We start from the raw sequence: 19,428 nt of genomic DNA on the forward strand, positions 1-19,428 counted from the left end.
ACGCACTTTAAAAAATGAATAGATCTAAAGGAAATTACTCATACTACCATGAGTTCTTGAGGACTTTAAGGGTTTTTTTCATGTGCTAAGATTGTGTGCAGAAAAAAGGACCACCAGATTATATTAAGTGCAAAAATCAATATGTCGAGACAGAGCAGCTCTGGTTAGGTGATCCTCAGTGTTTGTTTGTGACAGTAGCACACTGACCTGAAAGACTTCTGCAGTCACAGTGCAGTCTCAATGTGTTTGGAGCTGAGAATGTGTGTGGGAGGTCTGAGATGTTACTGTGGTAATCTGGGATGGGTGGTATTAGGGCGAGAGACATTGCAGCGGTTTTTGTAAGGTGTTACTTTTAAAGTGCATTTTGGTTTGTTTATTTTCAGCCCAGCATCTTTTGACACTACCACATTTTTACTTTATTGCCATGGTGACAGGAGTGTTCTTTTTGTAAATTTATCAACAGTGCTTTTTTTATATAAAAAAAAGAGTTTTCAAATTGCATCATTGCATCCTTATTCATCTAAGACAATAGATTAGTGTCAACACTTCCTGATTTTCCAAGTGGCTATGTGCATCTATGGGTGTTTCTTCAACTTCAGGCACTTTCAGCACTGTGAAACTTAAATCCTGTTGTCACGCTCTTAATAGTATATTACATTTGTTTACTTACAATAGACTATAGTGTATGTACTGTACATGCATCACAAGAGATTTATGTCATTTTTGTCTTTTTTTCTTCTGTTGAAAGTCACCACAGTGTAATTTCCATCACATCTCAAATTCTGTATTGTGATTAATAGAATTCTGTGGTGGAAATGACAGTGATGGAAATTACATTTATAACATAAAAGAAAATATGAAAATTACTCCTTTGTTTTGCTAAGGCTAATATAGCTAACATTTTATGTATCATAAATATACACAGTTCAATAATATTTTCACACTTTTTGCATAATTTAGCTTTACCTTGATTTGAAATTATGCCCAATAAAAATATCCTGCTCACAAGTTATATTTATATAGATTTTTCTTTGTTTTATTTAAACATCACTTGTCTCACATTTCATCTCAAACATGATCTTCACCTACAAATTTGGTTAACTTGGTTAAAGGGATAGTTCACCAAAAAATGACAATTCGCTCATAATTTACTCAACCTCATGCCATCCCAGATGTGTATGACTTTCTTTCTTCTGCAGAACATTCAACAGAAGATTTTAAGAACAATTTCTCAGCTCATTTGGTTCATACAATGCAAGTGAATGGGTGCCAAAATGTTGAAGCTTAAAAGTCAGCATAAAAGTAATCCAGTTTAAAACTTCAGTGGTTTAAACCAATGTCTCCAGAAGCCATTTGATAGGTGTGAGTGAGAAAAAGATACATATTTAAGTCCATTAATACTATAAATTCTCCTCCCTGATAAGTCAGTCTCGACTTTAACTTTGACTTACACATTCTTCTTCTTGTATTTTTGGTAATTTACATTCTTCATGCAAATGCCCCCTACTGGGCTAAGAGAAGAATTTCTAGTAAAAAATAAAATAAAAAATAATCTGTTTCTCACACCTGTCAAAACATTTCTGAAAATATGTATTTAATCACTGGAGTCATATGGATTACTTTTATGCTTCCTTAATGTGACTTTTGTAGATTCAATTTTGACAACCATTCACTTGTATTGCATGGACCTACAGAGCTGAAAAATTCTTCTAAAAATCTTAATTTGTGTTCTGCAGAAGAAAGATAGTCATACATATCTGGGATGGCATGAGGGTGAGTAAATGCCATCCCAACTAATCAGGGGCAAAATTGATTGGTGTGGTGGAAATGACAGCATAACTGTGGGATAGTTGCAATTTTAGAAAAATTAAGAAGTCATTTTCACACGATACATTTGGAAATGCTTGTGTTTATTTTACTCTTTAGATTATCATAGTTTTAAAAAATAAAAAAAATTTATAATTTTTTTTTATGTATATTTTATTTACATTTTATATTAAAGTTCTGGGACAAGGCTGAAACTATACATAAAAGGCAGTTTTATTTTGGCCTTCACATGACACAAATATATGTATATTTTTAAATCTGTCAGTTTTAATAAAAATCCCTATTTTATTTTTTAAAAAAATACCACACACACAAAAAATCAGGGGACAAAAAATGGCCCATAGAAAAATCCCTACGCGAGTATAATGTTTTATTACATGTCTCTCTGTAATACTTGATTCTGATTGGTCAATACCAGCATTTTGCCATCAGACATTTTTTATAATGAACACTAAACTGTATAATTAACTGTTGTCCATGGCAACCAATCTTCTACACTGCTAGTTTCACGCTTTCTTCTCACACAATGAAATCATTTTTCCATATATTTATTTATTTGGTAAGCCGCCATGTAATAAGCATGATTATGTACAGTCAGCCTGTTATTATCATAAAACAAACCCCTTTAGGATGATCCAAGACCCCTCCATTTAGCATCCGGGTCGTTATCACCCTGTCTGGGTTTATTTTGAGATAATGACTGGCTGACTGTACATTATCCCTTAATTGGTTGTCATAAGATACAGACTTCTGCTATTTGTCATCTTTAGGTTCAACACTCTGTAAGGATTTAAGACTTTACTTGAGTAAGTGTTTCACTCCAGGATCCATGGACAGCCAACTCCAACAGGTCATAAGAGAGAACCTCTACCTGCGCGCCGTGCCCTGTGAGTGACCCACAGACACATTCATGCATAAATTATCCTCTAATACAACTGCATTCAATACACAAACAGATACATAGAATTTGACACAACCAGACACACCAAATTGCACATAGATATTGAGATAATGAAGTGCTTCAGTAAGCAAAAACATGCAGGCCATCACCTCATGCTTTAATGCTTTCAAAGATTGTAAACATATCCGGTTTATGTCAAAGGTTCAGTCACTTTGAGGCAAAGTAATGCACTTTAACCACTGTCATGGCAACTGTTATCAAATGTCACAGCAGTGTGCTCATTATGAACTGCTCCATATTTTACCTTGGCAACAAAACCGCAATTATTTTCTGAAATGATTGCATGCGTGTTTTAATGTATAGCTCCTGCCGGTTCCTTTAAAACATCAGCAATTGGTCGCCATCACAGCTGATGCATTAAATCAGCCCTGCAGGATTCACATTTTGCCTGTTTCCTGCTCTTGAATCCCAACGATTCACATTTATCTTTGTTTCCAGCATGAGGTACCCTGCTGTGCCATTCAGCACTCCTGTGTATGTGAACGTGCGCACACACAAACACATAAGCACCCAAACAAACAACACTCACATGTACTTATGAATGTGCACTCAAGCACACTCATTTCAATACACAAACAGCATGCACACCCATTCACATAATGTTTTATCTGTCTGTTCAATTACGTAGCCTATCTATTCAAAGTTACTATGTTTCCCGAATAAGATATTTATTCAAAATGCTTCATATAGTGACAATAAAAAGCAATGGATCTTATATGTCACATCTCTGAATGATTGCATGCAATTAGAAGATTATAGAAAGACCTCTTCTTTTCTCCTCTCTTGAGAAAAAATGGCACAGCCTTGTTAGTGTTAAAGGTATAAAATTATTTTGAACCAGGTGCAAAACATCATGCTACATGGAAAGGATTCAGTGGCAATGGGGCATTTAAAGTCAAGATGAAATCCGAATTGGCCTTGTCTTAAAACACATTTCTGGTCTGTTTTGGTATGTAACACCCACTTTTTCTGATCCAATGGATAAAAATCAAGTCCCGTCCTGCATATTTTTCTCTTTTAATATCCTGTTTCACTGTTTCATATGTCAGATTACAAAAGTTAAATGGGTCGCAAACACTGATTTGTGTTGACCTTAATGATCAGATCATTTTGTGAACACATTCACTTATCAAAACTGTGCTGCTTGTTTTACATACATATTAGACATGCTAATAACTGTAATCATTTAGGTCCCCAATGTCTAAATATTTAATGTTTCATCATGCATGGTCATTAAAGACCAGCAAGATTAATTTCCGCCCAGAGTGGATGTAAGGGGTGCATGTGCAATGTATTAAATGTTGCATAAAACTTGTCATTATTTCAAGAGAAAACCACAGATATTCCATTTACATGCTGCCCTAAGGATTAATGCAGTAAAGGCTCTGTGATGTCATAAACAGAGTGCATAATACCTAGGGACAATGGAGTGTTTTGTTAATATGGAATGATTTATTGTATATGGGGGCTGAAGGCTTTTAAGTCATTACAGTCCTGCTTTGTGTTGAATAACTTTGTGCAGGCTATAATGTCTGTGTATTAAATGCACTACCTCATAAACAATGTAAAACCTCTCCTCTGGAGTCTTGAGAACTTTTGTTTCAAAGCAATTGGTTATGTTGGCGAGGTCAATTGATCAAAGTGCACCAGTAACTCACTGATTGTATATATTTGTACTGAAACGCTGGAGAGTAGTTTTTAGTTTAGAATAATTCAGGTTGCACATCAGCATCAGTAATCTGCCTCAAGAAAATCCACTTTACTAAATTTCATTTAAGAGAGAAAGCTGTGAGAAAGCTGTTTAATCTCATCACAGTGGGCTTGTAATGTAGCATTGTGAATGAGTGTGTATGAAATCATAATCAAAGAGAGACACAAATACAAATATTATTCTACTATTTATATGCATTAAGTAAAACTTTTTACATAACTCACTATTTCTACTCATGAAGAACCCTTGAATGAATATCCTCATTTGACATTGTCACATTAGACATTACTCTCCGCCTCTTTTTTACTTCAAGGCCAATCAACTGGCTATGAGTCCTGTGAACAAGTGTGACAGCTGTGTTTGTGTTTTCTCTGTGGTCTGCGGTTACAAATGTAAAACACATTAAAGCACCAGGCCTCCTGGTGATGCCATCCGGAGGTTTCTCTCTCTGTGTCTCTCTCTTTCTTCTTCAAAAAATGCATTAGATTTTTAGCAAAAGAAAGATGCAACCTTATGAAAAAATAATGGGCAGTCTCTAAAACTGCCCCTTGTAAAGTAGCAATACTGGACTGTCTCTTTTTAGGTTGTGGCAGGTGAATTGAGAAATGGCAATTTAGAGCCAATAAATGTTTAATCTCTTGAAGAATAGCTAAAAATGATCTTGTATTTTTTTATTATTATAACCAATGAACACATTTTTGTCCCTGTTAAAATAGGATTATTGAGCTATTTTTCCACATACACCGATCGACCACAACATTAAAACCATCTGCCTAATATTGAATTGGTCCTCCTTTTGCCGTCAAAACAGCGCCAACCCACATCTCAGAATATAATTCGGAGATGCTATACTTCTCACCACAATTGTACAGAGCGGTTATCTGAGTTACCGTAGATTTTGTCAGTTCAAACCATTCTTGCCATTTTCTGTTGTCCTCTCTCATCAACGAAGCATTTCTATCCACAGAACTGCCACTCACTGGGTGTTTTTTTGTTTTGGCACCATTCTGAGTAAATTCTACAGACTGTTGTGTGAAAATCCCAGAAGATCAACAGTTACAGAAATACTCAAACCAGCCAATCTGGCACCAACAAACATACATGCGATTATCTAATCAGCCAATCGTGTGACAGCAGTGCAGTGCATAAAATCATGCAGATATGGGTCAGGAGCTTCAGGTAATGTTCACATCAACCATCAGAATGGGGAAAATGTTTGATCTCAGTGATTTGTACCATGGCATGATTGTTGGTGCCAGATGGGCTGGTTTGAGTATTTCTGTAACTGCTGATCTCCTGGGATTTTCATGCAAAACAATCTCTAGAATTTACTCCGAATGGTGCTAAAAAAAAAAAAAACTAGACAAAAAGACTGGGTCAAATTGACAAAGTCTACGGTAACTCAGATAACCACTCTGTACAATTGTAGTGAGAAGAATAGCATCTCAGAATGCTATTCTGAGATGCGGGTTGGCACTCTTTTGGTGGAACAAGGAGCTACACAATATCAGGCAGGTGGTTTTAATGTTAACAGTGGTGAAACTGCACCTGTCATGAAAACACGAAGACTCATCTTAATTTAGTTCCTTATATTTAAATTTTGGTATATTTTAAGGTATATTTCTCATGTGTCAACTCGTGGAGTTCTGGAGAAAAGAAAAAAGTTTAGACTTGCCATTGGGAGCATCGGGACTTTTCCTGTTAGGCAGATCAAGTATTGGGCCGGATGGTCGAGTGGGCTGATGTGACTACATGGTCACACATTGTGACAATTTTTTACTACCCGTGCAACTACAAAATTGCCCCACTAATCTTTTTTAAGCGCTGCCACATGGGAAACATCAAATATCCCTATTTTACCCAATTTGATTAAACTTCACAGCACATCCATTTGCTGCAATGCGAGAGCAGAGCGGGCACTCACACAGTGCTGACGAACTTGCAGTGCTCTGCGATCACTTTGCACAGTCCATTAGTAAACACAGCGCGAGATATGTAAACCTTAAAGGCTCCATACAAAGCTTGTTGAAACCAGATTAAACAGCCTTGAAATTCTAAACAGCAGCGACGAGGTAAACTGGAAAACAACGTGCCATTCACAGCTGTAGTTACAGATTGTGGGGGAACGCGCAAGCCGGTTGGACTGAATATTTCCAGGGCTGATTTTTTTTTTGTCATAGTCTAGCCCTGGTTCTTAATAAGGTTACTGACAACTGGTGAGATTTATTTACTTGCCAAAGCCAAATTTAACTTGCATTTGGTGCTTGACAAGTGTTAATTTTGGACCCTGTTTGTTACTATGTTTATGTCATATATAAATGTTTGCATCCCTGCTCTCTGACTCAGGTACGACCAGGCAACCACGGGATGGAGAGATCTCAGGGGTGGATTACAACTTTGTATCCATTGAGGAATTCTTCTCCCTGGAGGAGTCTGGAGCGCTTCTGGAAAGTGGGAAGTTCAAAGGTCAGAATCAGTCTCTCATCTAACTTCTTTACATTTAGTGCACTTTTGGGATGGATCACCGAAAAATTACCCTCACCCTCACGTTGCTCCAAAGCCTATGATTTTCTTCCATTGAAGGAGATGTTATGGAGAATGTTTTCCTCAGTCACCATTCACCATGTATTAAAAGATTCAATGAAAGTGAATGGCGACTGAGGAAACATTAATCAAAATGGACACTTTTTAAAAATGTTCCATTGGTGCATGTTATTCCAAAAATAAATAAATAAAACTCATAGTGCATTACCAAAATGCAATAATTTGCTCCCCCTCTGAAAATACTTTACTTTTTCCCCTACCCTCCAATCACCTCACTCAACTCTCAGGTCACGTAAGACCCGTTTTCAGTACAATCTAATCAATTCCCAATGTATAAAATGCCCTAATATATTGGTTAAGTGAACCCAGTTTATATAAACATATTGAACAGACATGCCTGGTTTTTGGATGTGTAAAGAGTTTGTGTGCATATGCATGCCTTTATGTATGCTTGTGAACACATGGTGAGGGTCAGGGCATCATGCCAGAGCTCCAAATGTTCCAGCCAATCAGAGTGAAGAGAAGCAACCTCCAGACTGCGGAGAAAAGTGCCTTGCTGGCTGGCTCAGTTCTGTCCTATGATATTATCAACAGCAGAATTGAGCTGAAAAGAAGCTCTCCTGAAGAGAGAACAAGCGTGTAATGCAAACTGAGGTTTGAGCCTCAAGAGTCTCACACACACACAGCTACATATTTAGAAACATAGAGCTTGGATTTATGAATCCATTCCCACTGACTTGTGTTTTGGATGTTGCTGTGCCAATTTATGACTTTTGGGTTTCAACCTTAAGTATGTCATTTCTGAGCCGCTAACGTCACCAAATGGAATTGCAAAAAGAAATAATTGTTTTCAAACAGGTCTCCTGAACACTTCACTGTCTTCAGTTGGTCATCAAACAGCTTGTCCCACCCTAACTCGCAACATAGGTTGAGCTATGTTGTGTTGGTTTGTAGGGATACTCAAACAAACAGAGAAATGTTTTGATAGTGCCAGAGAGCTATAGAGTTAACGTTATGTTTTCAGGGGAATCAACCTACAAATGGCTTATATTTGTCTCTGAAAATGAAGCTAATAAGAAAAATGTGCATGTCACTCTCAGTGTCTTGTGTCCATGATTTTAAGATTGCATATCTAACATTTTTGGGGGCTCAGACAGTGAGAGGACTGGTGATTGGTGTATGTAAATAGGATGTCATTAAAACTTCAGGGACAAGAAATAATTCAATTGGTATTATTTGTTTAATGTGTCTATAATTAAGTATAAAGTGGCTTTTAAGCACACCTGAGCAGTGATGCAGCTTATGAATCATTCCCTCAAGCTGGAAGCAAGACTACTCCACTCTACAGGAGAAAAGAGGCTTTTCTCTGTAATCCCTGTTTCAGTTTTCCCTTCTCTGATCACTCCCACCTCCGTTCCCTCTCTCTCCCTTGCATCCCTTACTCTGTCTGTAAATAAGGCTCCCGAGAAGGAGTTTTTGGCGATCAGGGTGGGCCGAGTGACACTGGGCAGAGTGAGACCGGGGGAGATGAATGGAGAACGAGTTCCTCCTGTGCTCCACACATGTCTCGGGTTCCAGAGAGACGCACGGGAGTACTTAAGGAGAGGAGACAGTGGCAGACGGGAAGAGAGAGATCCACAAAGCCGAATGTGTGTGTGTGGGTGACAGCAGGCAGAAAATAAATGGTGTGTGTGTGTGTGTCAGCAGCTGCAAAGCAATATTGGTGCGTATAGGTGTGTATTTGTCGGGTTGAAAAGCTGATCATGTTAGACACTGAAAAGTGTGAATAAATGTCTTAGGTTTGGATGTTCACCCGGCTCCCACTTCCTCCTTCCCAACCGAGCAAGAGGTATTTCACAGTAAATACATACAAATTGTGCAGTTGTGATTTAATGTGCTGAGTAACGTCAATTTCGTGTCCGAATCAGTGCGACACACTTTGGCATTGCGTGGGCATTGTCGATATGGCTATGAGATATGAAACTTGGTTGTAGGTTGCAGTCACAAATAGGTTGAAATTTGTATGATGTGTCGATTGTGTGAGTAGGATGTGTTTCATACAATATCTGGCAACTGGACAACCATGGAATGATATAATTATGTGATTATTCATATAACGAGGTTTCATACAAATTGCGGGAGTTTCCCTGTAGAAATAACAAAACGGGAGGGTTGTCGGAGATGGGTGTGAAACACGGGAGACTCCCGGGAAAAACGGGAGTGTTGACAGGTATGGCATCTCCTCGGCGTTGCGATCTTCAGCCAGCGGCGAGGATTCCAGGACAGCGTTTTCCTCCTCTAAATCCCGGATTTCGACACCAATGTGGCAGACCTCTTCCTCTCTTAAAAAGGAGGAAGTGGGAGCCGGGTGAACATCCAAACGTAAGACATTTATTCACACGTTTTAGTGTACAAACAAGATCAGCTTTTCAGCCTGACAAATACACACCAGCATTTCTTTTCAGCCAGCTGACACACACACATTCGGCTTTGTGTGTCTCTCTTACCATCTGCCGTTACCTCCTCTCCTTAAGTACTCCTGTGCATCTCTCTGGAACCCAAGACAGGTATGGAGCACAGGTGAAACTCATTCTCCCATCATCTCCCCCGGGCCCACTCTGCCCAGTTTCGCTTGGACCCGCCCGGATCGCCACAGAGTTATACTGCAGTTAAATATCTCTAAAAGTGCCAAACATGTAGCTTTGCTACACTAGCACAGCAAAGTCTGTTTTCTCTTGGCTGAGTGAGTGGGGATTGTGCTCCCCTGGTGGTGTTGAACCATAAATTGTAGCTTTGCAGTTTCAGACATCCCAAGTCTCCCGGAAGTTCCGGGAGTCTCCCGCGTATTGATAGCGGCTCCCTGATGCCCGCAAATTAGTTAAAATCTCCCGGAATCAAGAGCGAGCGAGCGAGCAAGAGCGGTTAGACTGTGCTCCAAACCGTGTAGCGCGCACGGCAGAGAGGGAGAGAGCGAGAGACCTTGCGTGTGTGTGTGCGTGTGTGCATCAAGAAGTGCATGTAAGACAGAGAGCATTCTGATTGGCCTGTTTCGGTAAGTCAACCAATCAATTGTCAGTGTGGGCGGGCTTTTATCTCTTCTCCCGAACCTAATTAATCAGTTCAGTGTATCTAGACACAGGAGTAGTAGTGGGAAGTTCGGATCATTTTACTGACTCGGATCTTTGAGTCTCGTTCAGCAAAATGAACGAATCTTTTTTCGAGTCATTTCGTTCATTTCAGCAGAATATAATTAAATGTCATGTTAAATAGCACAAAACATCAAGTAGTCTACTTACGAAAATGTTGATTCAATTTGAAATAAATAAATAAAAATAAACTATAGGGTAATGCAGCCAAAGCCAATTTATAAGAAACCGAAATGTTAATTTATTAATTGGGTCTTAAGTTTAAGCTATTGCAGTTAGTTCACCTCACCTCCTTTTTCTCCGCCTCTTGTGTCATCGGGTTCGAACTTCAAAACGTTAAAAATACTTAGTTGTCGATGTCGACTCGTCAGTGTCTGTGTGTGGGCCGTGTGGTGTACACAGCAGCCAATGCACTCACTGACTGCATGCACATGCAGCATACCGGTCCGGATCCGGAAAGATAAATGATTAGTTCAAGTCTCGACTCTCGAGTCTTCGGGTTTGGGTTCGGCCGGGTCCGAGTCTTTCGTTCTTCCTGTCAGTCCCATAGAGACTTTCAAGTCAGACTCACAAACCCATAGCACTGTGCTATGGGTTTGTGAGTCTGACTTGAAGAACGAACGACTCGAACCGAAGAGACGAACTAATCATTTCTCTTTCCGGTACTGACAGCATAGTCTCTATGGGACTGACAGGAAGAGGTCCGGGATACCTCCCTGAAATGACTTTTTGCAGGTTGGGATGCCTGCAGTTTTCACAGAATCTTCTATGTTGAAATCTTAAATATAATGTGTATATGTATGTATGTATGTATGTATGTATGTATGTATGTATGTGTGTGTGTGTATATATATATATATATATATATATATATATATATATATATATATATATATATATATATATATATATATATATATATATATACACTCACCTAAAGAATTATTAGGAACACCATACTAATACTGTGTTTGACCCCCTTTCGCCTTCAGAACTGCCTTAATTCCACGTGGCATTGATTCAACAAGGTGCTGAAAGCATTCTTTAGAAATGTTGGCCCATATTGATAGGATAGCATCTTGCAGTTGATGGAGATTTGTGGGATGCACATCCAGGGAACGAAGCTACCGTTCCACCACATCCCAAAGATGCTCTATAGGGTTGAGATCTGGTGACTGTGGGGGCCATTTTAGTACAGTGAACTCATTGTCATGTTCAAGAAACAAATTTGAAATGATTCGAGCTTTGTGACATGGTGCATTATCCTGCTGGAAGTAGCCATCAGAGGATGGGTACATGGTGGCCATAAAGGGATGGACATGGTCAGAAATAATGCTCAGGTAGGCTGTGGCATTTAAACGATGCCCAATTGGCACTAAGGGGCCTAAAGTGTGCCAAGAAAACATCCCCCACACCATTACACCACCATCACCAGCCTGCACAGTGGTAACAAGGCATGATGGATCCATGTTCTCATTCTGTTTACGCCAAATTCTGACTCTACCATCTGAATGTCTCAACAGAAATCGAGACTCATCAGACCAGGCAACATTTTTCCAGTCTTCAACTGTCCAATTTTGGTGAGCTCTTGCAAATTGTAGCCTCTTTTTCCTATTTGTAGTGGAGATGAGTGGTACCCGGTGGGGTCTTCTGCTGTTGTAGCCCATCCGCCTCAAGGTTGTGCGTGTTGTGGCTTCACAAATGCTTTGCTGCATACCTCGGTTGTAACGAGTGGTTATTTCAGGCAAAGTTGCTCTTCTATCAGCTTGAATCAGTCGGCCCATTCTCCTCTGACCTCTAGCATCAACAAGGCATTTTTGCCCACAGGACTGCCGCATACTGGATGTTTTTCCTTTTCACACCATTCTTTGTAAACCCTAGAAATGGTTGTGCGTGAAAATCCCAGTAACTGAGCAGATTGTGAAATACTCAGACCAGCCCGTCTGGCACCAACAACCATGCCACGCTCAAAATTGCTTAAATCACCTTTCTTTCCCATTCTGACATTCAGTTTGAAGTTCAGGAGATTGTCTTGACCAGGACCACACCCCTAAATTCATTGAAGCAACTGCCATGTGATTGGTTGATTAGATAATTGCATTAATGAGAAATTGAACAGGTGTTCCTAATAATCCTTTAGGTGAGTGTAATATATATATATATTATATATATATATATATATATATATATATGTGTATGTGTGTGTGTGTGTATATATATGTATGTGTATATATGTGTGTGTATATAATATATATATATATATATATATATATATATATATATATATATATATATATATATATATGTTTGTATCAGTGGGGATTTCTTTAAGACTGCAAGGGAAGCTCAGCTTCCCTATAATGTCAAAAAAATAATGGTCAAATATGTACTATTGTGTAAACAATTTATTGACTAAAAATGCATTAGAACACGTTCATCTCGAAGAAGAGTTCGTTCAGAATCAGCTACATTACATATAGCAGGTCGGCTGACTCGATTTACTTCTCATACATTCCCGTAGCGTCAGTGCATTTCCCTGTTGAAGCCGAGCGTCCATTGACTTCAATGGGGCTGCACTGAATAGTTTTTTTCAGTGCTCCAAAAATAGACGGTCATTGGATAAATGCTGTGATGATGTCCCGCCCACGGAAGCTCAGCATCTCTGGGGGTGAATGAGGAGTGGGCTGGCCCGGACTCCGGGCTTCCGCGTGATGATTGGAGGATCTGTCGAAAGACTGCATCTCCTTTTGATTGACAGCGAATCTGTACTATAAGAAGTCACTGAAGCTATTTTGCGCTCAGTCCCATCGCGGATTTCTCAAGTGTAGTCGAAAGACAAACTGCTGCAACCTATTTCTTTATATTTGTTTGGCGAAATTGCTAGTCAATTTGCATAATACATTTCACACAATTATACACCACATTCCTTGTTTCAGTTTTACCAAGTTTAATATATTTTGTTTTAGAGCGTTCGTTCGTTCGTTCGTTCGTTCGTTCATTCATTCATTCATACAGTAGGCTAGGCTAGCGTCGTACGGGTGAAACTGCGCACGATGGCAGATGGCGCTAATATTGTCGACCTGATTTTGGTGAAGCCATTTGAAAGTCTTCCTTACGAGGAAAAAATTAGAATTAAACAGCAGGGCAGATCAACACCTAAGATTGATTTAGTGCAAAAAATAGGGAAAAATAACAGGTCTTTTCAGCTCTCCTGGCATGACAAAGTTAGCTGGCTGACTGGAAGTGCTGTGACAAATAAAATGTACTGCTGGCCATGCCTCTTGATGAAACCATCTCACGGATGTGTTGTTTGGTCAAAAGTGGGGTTTGGAGATCTGTCTAACTTTGACAGGGCATATAAAAGACATGAAAAGAGCAATGAACATGTGAGTGCATGTGCAAGATTAAGTTGCATGGGCAGGATCAGGGTTGAGCATGCAATCAATGAAGGTGCTCGCATTCAAGTGACTAAACATAATGAAACAGTCAAACAAAACAGGGCCTTCCTAAACCGCCTTATTGATGTAACATCCTTGCTTGGCCGACAGGAGCTGTCATTTAGGGGACATGATGAGAGTAGTGAATCATCCAACAAGGGCCAAGTAACACAATGGGCCAAGGTTGTTTAAGCAGCCTAGCTCTGCTGGCCATTGAGAAGACACTGGTCAAGTCACTGGAAAAGACGCCTAGTTGGTACAACAGAGTCACAGTGCATTTTCTCGAAAAGGAACGTAGGGCAGAATTTACTTTTAAATAAGTTTATAATGTAGGCCGAAAATGAGCTTCCCCTCTTTGAAAGACCAGCAGCCGCCACTGGTATGTATGTATGTATGTATGTATGTATGTATGTAAGTAAACATTAGAGCATGTATGTTGAATGTTTGAGGTAGGTTTTCAGAGGTTGATTTGTGTCGTATTTTCCAGTTGCCATTGATCTGATTTCTAGAACATTCTGTCAGTTTATTAGTTTGAGAACAGCTGTGATTAAGGGGTTTAAAGATAGCATGATCTAGGGCAGCGGCTGCCAGGAGCAGAAAACAATCATTCATCTTGTGATAATATGTAAAATGAGAGTGATATCATGAGTATTGATAATGAAAAAAAAAACAGCTTTGAAGGGTATGTCAGATAATTTTATATGAAAGCTTGTTTTTGCCTGGCTCCCATTTTGAGTTCATGTCGGCTTCATGTCACACACATGATGTATATATATTTTTTGTATTTACTGCTAAGAGCGTATTAAGTACTTATCTCTACTTTAGTTGCCCTAAAATTATTTGGAAAGTTTTGGACCCTAAAAATGTTATGCATTTCATTGCATTTGAAAGCAAAATATCAAACCAAGTGTCATGTGCAAACAAATGATCCTATAGACCTTCTTTGAACTAACTTCCATTCTGCCATTCTTACAATTACTTTTAAGCAACTGGCCTCACAAATCAATTTCCCTCAAATTCACAGACGTACACACGTTGACTATCCAAAAATGCAGTTTATCACATTAAAGGGATAGTTCATCCAAAAATGAAAATTATCCCATCATTTACCCTTATACCATCCCAGATGTGTATGACTTTCTTTCTTCCAATTAACACGAATTAAGATTTGTAGAAGAATTTCTAAGCTCTTTTTGATATACAATGCAAGTGAATGTGTGCCAAAATGTTGAAGCTCTAAAAATCACTTAAGTCAGTATAAAAGTAATTTATAAGACTCCAGTGATTAAACCAATGTCTTCAGAAGTGACATGAAAGGTGTGGGTGGGAAACAGATCACTTTCAAATTCTTCTTGTATTTTTGGTGATTCACATTCTTCATCATACTGCACCCTACTGGGCAGGGAGAAGAATTTCAAGCAAAAAAGGACTTATATATTGATCAATTTTAACCTAGACCAATCATATCACTTCTGAAGAGATGGATTAAAACACTGGAGTCATATGGATTACTTTTATGATGCTTTTATGTGCTTTTTGGAGTGTCAACATTTTGGGATCCATTAATTTACATTGTATGGACCTACAGAGCTGAAATATTCTTTTATAAATCATAAATTGTATTCTGCAGAAGAAAGTCATACACATCTGGAATGGCAAAAGGGTGAGTAAATGATGAGATCATTTTCCACAATGTTTCACTACCAGAAAGTGGTTACAAACTTCTTTTCGTGAAAGTTTTGCATAACAATTGTTTGAGCTATCTAAATTAAATACCACATGGTTTGATATTTTTTATATAAAGAAACATGTTTTTAAGTGCGGTTGAAGTGTCCAAATACATTATGGATCCAAGGTATATTTTTTGCTGGATTTAGGTGCAGATCTTGAAGTTCCTAAGGCTACAGACCCAAACTGAAAATTGAATATATTTTCAAGGACTGCGTCTGTTACTGTATGTAATGCATCGTTATTTTCCGAAGGCCGTTGTTTTTTGCCGTTTCATACAAAAATGTTTTGTTTGGAAAAGTTCTGGCTTGAGGCTTTAAAGGGACACTCCATCTTTACAGGAAACTATTATGGCACACCTCGGCCAGTACACATCGGACCCGACAGCCCCCCCATTACGTACCAGGAACACCGAAACCTCCTGAGGAACTTCCGTACCCGCAGCAAATCGCTTAGCAACCTGGAGAAGGCCGTGGAGGAAGGCGACAATAGTGAGGAAGACTCTGGTCTCTCAGGTACGGCATTGTGAGATGAAAGTGACCTGAGGAAGACCAAATCTACACAGCTGTTGCCACAAACTTTATTTTGAATAATTTCAAATTGTTTTCTTGAAAGAAGAGCTTGTATATAGTGGCTACTTTAGCCACACTTTAAAATGCACACACGTCGTTGTGTTAAACAGCATAATACTAAAGGGATAGTTCACCCAAAAATGAAAATTCTCTCATCATTTACTCACTCTCAAGCCATTCGAGATGTGTATGAATTTCTATCTTGTACAAAACACAAATTATGATTTTTAAAAGAGCATTTCAGCTCTATTGGTCCTAACAATGCAAGAGAATGAATGCCAAAATTTTGACGCTCCAAAAAGTAAATAAATTCATCATAAAAGGAATCCATACAACTCCAGTGGTTAAATCCATATCTTCAGAAGAAGAAGAAGATAGGTGTGGTTGTGAAACAGATAAATATTATAGTCCTTTTTTGCTTGAAATTCTTCTCCCTGCCCTGTAGGGGGCGGTATGCATGAATAATGCCAATCACCAAAAACACAAGAAGAAGAATGTGAAAGTTATCTCTTTCTTACCCACATCTATCATATCGCTTTTGAAGATATTGATTTAACCACTGGAGTCTTATGGATTACTTTTATGCTGACTTATGTGAGTTTTGGAGCATCAACATATTTTCACCCATTCACGTGCATTGTATGGACCAAAAGTGCTTAGAAATTCTTCTAAAAATCTTAATTTGAATCTTAATTAAATGATGAGAACTTGGGTGAACTATTCCTTTAAATCAAGTGGCATTGATTTAACTTAAAGATAGCACAAGTACAGGCAGACATTTCTCAAAAAATTTTGTTTTAAAGTTGAAGTGTGTACGTTTTTGTGTTAAAACACTTTTTCCTGTTTCCCATTTTTTAATATGCAGAGAAAACTGTTGCAAGTGAGCTATTTGTAGGTTAGTTTGCTTAAAAACTGTAAACACTGTGTCTCTGTGGCGCTGTAAAACCCCTCTGTTTGTTTTGAGCGACCCGTCCAGACCGACACAATAACATTGACAACCAATGATGTGAGTTGGGGGTGGTAGTACCTGTTTGTTTGATCAAGAATGGACGGGAGCTTATTCTGAATTTTATTCTGCATTTATTTTTTCAAATCTGTTTAGTGGTGATAGTGGTCCAAAAATGACACACTTAAATTAAAAGACAAACAATCAATACAATTTAGTTAGTTATAAACAAGTTAGTTCAGATTATTTATTTATTTTTGCAAATGTTGATGCAAAGAAATTCATATATATTTTAAGTGTAGCTTAAGAGGTCAAATGCTTTTGGGGGAACTGTATTATTGTATATCTATTGTGTGCAATACTGTATATGTCTGTTTTGAGTGAGTCTGTTGACTGATCTAGACTATAGTGGTCATTTATTTTTAACTGTTGTTTTGAACACACAGTTTTTAAGAGAAATGTGCAAAATTAGAAGATCTCAACCGGTCCGGAACACAAATTGTTTTGTATTTTGTATATTTCTAAAGTTAGAAACCACAGTAGTATGTTAAGGATTGATGCTATTCTTATTTTAGAAGTGGCAGAAAAAGAGTAAGTTGAACAGTGAGACCTCCTGCTGCCATTAGGCTGCCTAAGATTGTATGAGACGGCCGCATCTCATGTCATGTTTACTGTACTCTATTCTTTGTTTCCCAGCGGGGTCTGCAGGAGCCAGCAGTGCCCCTCCCACCACAATTGTCTCCCCTAATCAGACTTGGGACTCAGGCAGTGGGCGGGATGGAGGGGTTGCCATGGAGAACGGAGCACGTGGAGGGGCATTGCCTGAAAACTGGGAGCTGGCGTTCAGTGGCACAGGCGAACCTTATTATATCAAGTGAGTCAGCTAGAGAGAAAAGAAAGAAAAAATAAATATCAGGAAGGGTGATTGTTGGGGGGGAGCAAAGACAGGGGAAATTTAGTGGGCAAAAATAGAGACAGAAGGTCATCTGCTTCCTCCAGAAATCAATGATTTTACTTTGAGTTGACAAGATGCACATTTGCCAATGAAAATAGCATAATTTTTGCCTTTATCCATAAAAATTAAAAACGAATTGATTTTGAGATTGTACTGTGAAAATGTACTTTAACATTTGTAGAACTCAGCACAAAAATAACTACTTTTGTTAACATATAAGCAGACCTCAGAAAAAAAGGAATCCAAAAATGTATGATATTATCCATTTAATGCGGATTTACAATATGCTGTTGTGTTTCATTTTAAAGTTGCTGATGACATGTCATAAATTTCTCTCATTTTCAGCCATAATTCAAAGACCACAAGCTGGCTGGACCCAAGGACTCAGGGCAAAGAGATTGTCAGCAAGACGGAGTGTGAGTGTATAAATGAGTGCATGTGTGTGTGAGTGTGGCCCCTCTTCACTTTTGCCCTCAAACACACACTCTCCCTCTCTCCAGTCCACACACAAAGATTAATGACAGACTTTCCTGGAGCCTTTTAGTCTTTCTCTCACGCCTTCATCTTATCCAGTGTTTCCTTTGCCTTTCAAACCTCATCCACTATCCCCTCTTCCATCTCTCTCTCTCTCTCCTCTCATCTCTCCCCTGCTCTAATGTTATCTATCACTCAAATACTCTTATATTTGAGAAGGCCATGCTTGTTATCTCTTCTCTTCCAAGCCAAGTGATCTTGAGAAGTTATTATGTGTGTCACTATGCACATGTTTTTATTTGTACGTGTATTAATGTACTGTATATTTGGGTGACTTCAAGGGTAGGTAGAAATGTGTAATTTCTGTGTTAAAAGCAAAATGGAAGTGCAAAAATTATTGTTTCAAAATGGGTTTCTCAATCACTCCCTCATCCCCGCCCCCTGTCTCCCATTGTTTGTCAAAACAAGTAGTCTCCAAACTCACGCCATTGGTTTAACTAGACGTCTTGAACCAGAATACTAATAGAATGGAATACCAGCCTACTGCTTACTGCATACTGCACATTATACTGCCTGCTATTTGCTACATGCCCTATTTTAAATAGTAAATAAAAAAGTACGCTTTGAGCATTAATACAATTTCCAAACAGTAGTACGCTACATTGTTGTCACATTATCCCATCAAGTTGCATGTTTAATTGAAATATTAGTGCAAAAATGTGTTAACTGTTGGCAGTGCAATTAATAATGAGTAAGGAAAAAGATACCGGCAAGGTTAGGAATAGCAAACTATTAAATTATACTCTATTTTTGCCATACTCTATCTACAATGTATTTATTGCAGAAATTGTAACGGTATTATAATGGCATGGTATTCCTAACATAGCAGTTTAAAATTGCAGCTGATAAGCATATTACGTTAAAGGATATATTAACCAACACACCGTGCTCTTGTATACATGTATACAGAAAATTTGCATGCTGTGTATAGTACACATACTTCAAACATGCTGTAGAAAAAAATAAGAGCAGTGCCACAGTGTTCCTCATTGGGAAGTAAACCTAGAGATTATAAGCAGTATAGCTCTTACTGCAGCAGATGGCGCTGTTGTTTAACAATCAACTCC

General features: G+C 38.5%; 1 protein-coding gene across 1 annotated transcript in view; it reads left to right on the forward strand.

The window, feature by feature from the left end:
* LOC127630824 (membrane-associated guanylate kinase, WW and PDZ domain-containing protein 1-like) overlaps positions 1 to 19,428 on the forward strand; it is a 56,002-nt gene that overhangs the window by 12,172 nt on the left and 24,402 nt on the right. The window contains exons 3-7 of the mRNA XM_052108631.1: positions 2,598 to 2,714; positions 6,846 to 6,965; positions 15,696 to 15,869; positions 17,569 to 17,746; positions 18,173 to 18,243. Of these exons, the coding sequence (XP_051964591.1) occupies positions 2,598 to 2,714; positions 6,846 to 6,965; positions 15,696 to 15,869; positions 17,569 to 17,746; positions 18,173 to 18,243 (660 nt within the window). The remainder of the gene's footprint in view (positions 1 to 2,597; positions 2,715 to 6,845; positions 6,966 to 15,695; positions 15,870 to 17,568; positions 17,747 to 18,172; positions 18,244 to 19,428) is intronic.

This window comes from Xyrauchen texanus, chromosome 37, assembly GCF_025860055.1.
Source record: "Xyrauchen texanus isolate HMW12.3.18 chromosome 37, RBS_HiC_50CHRs, whole genome shotgun sequence".
Classification (NCBI taxonomy): domain Eukaryota; kingdom Metazoa; phylum Chordata; class Actinopteri; order Cypriniformes; family Catostomidae; genus Xyrauchen; species Xyrauchen texanus.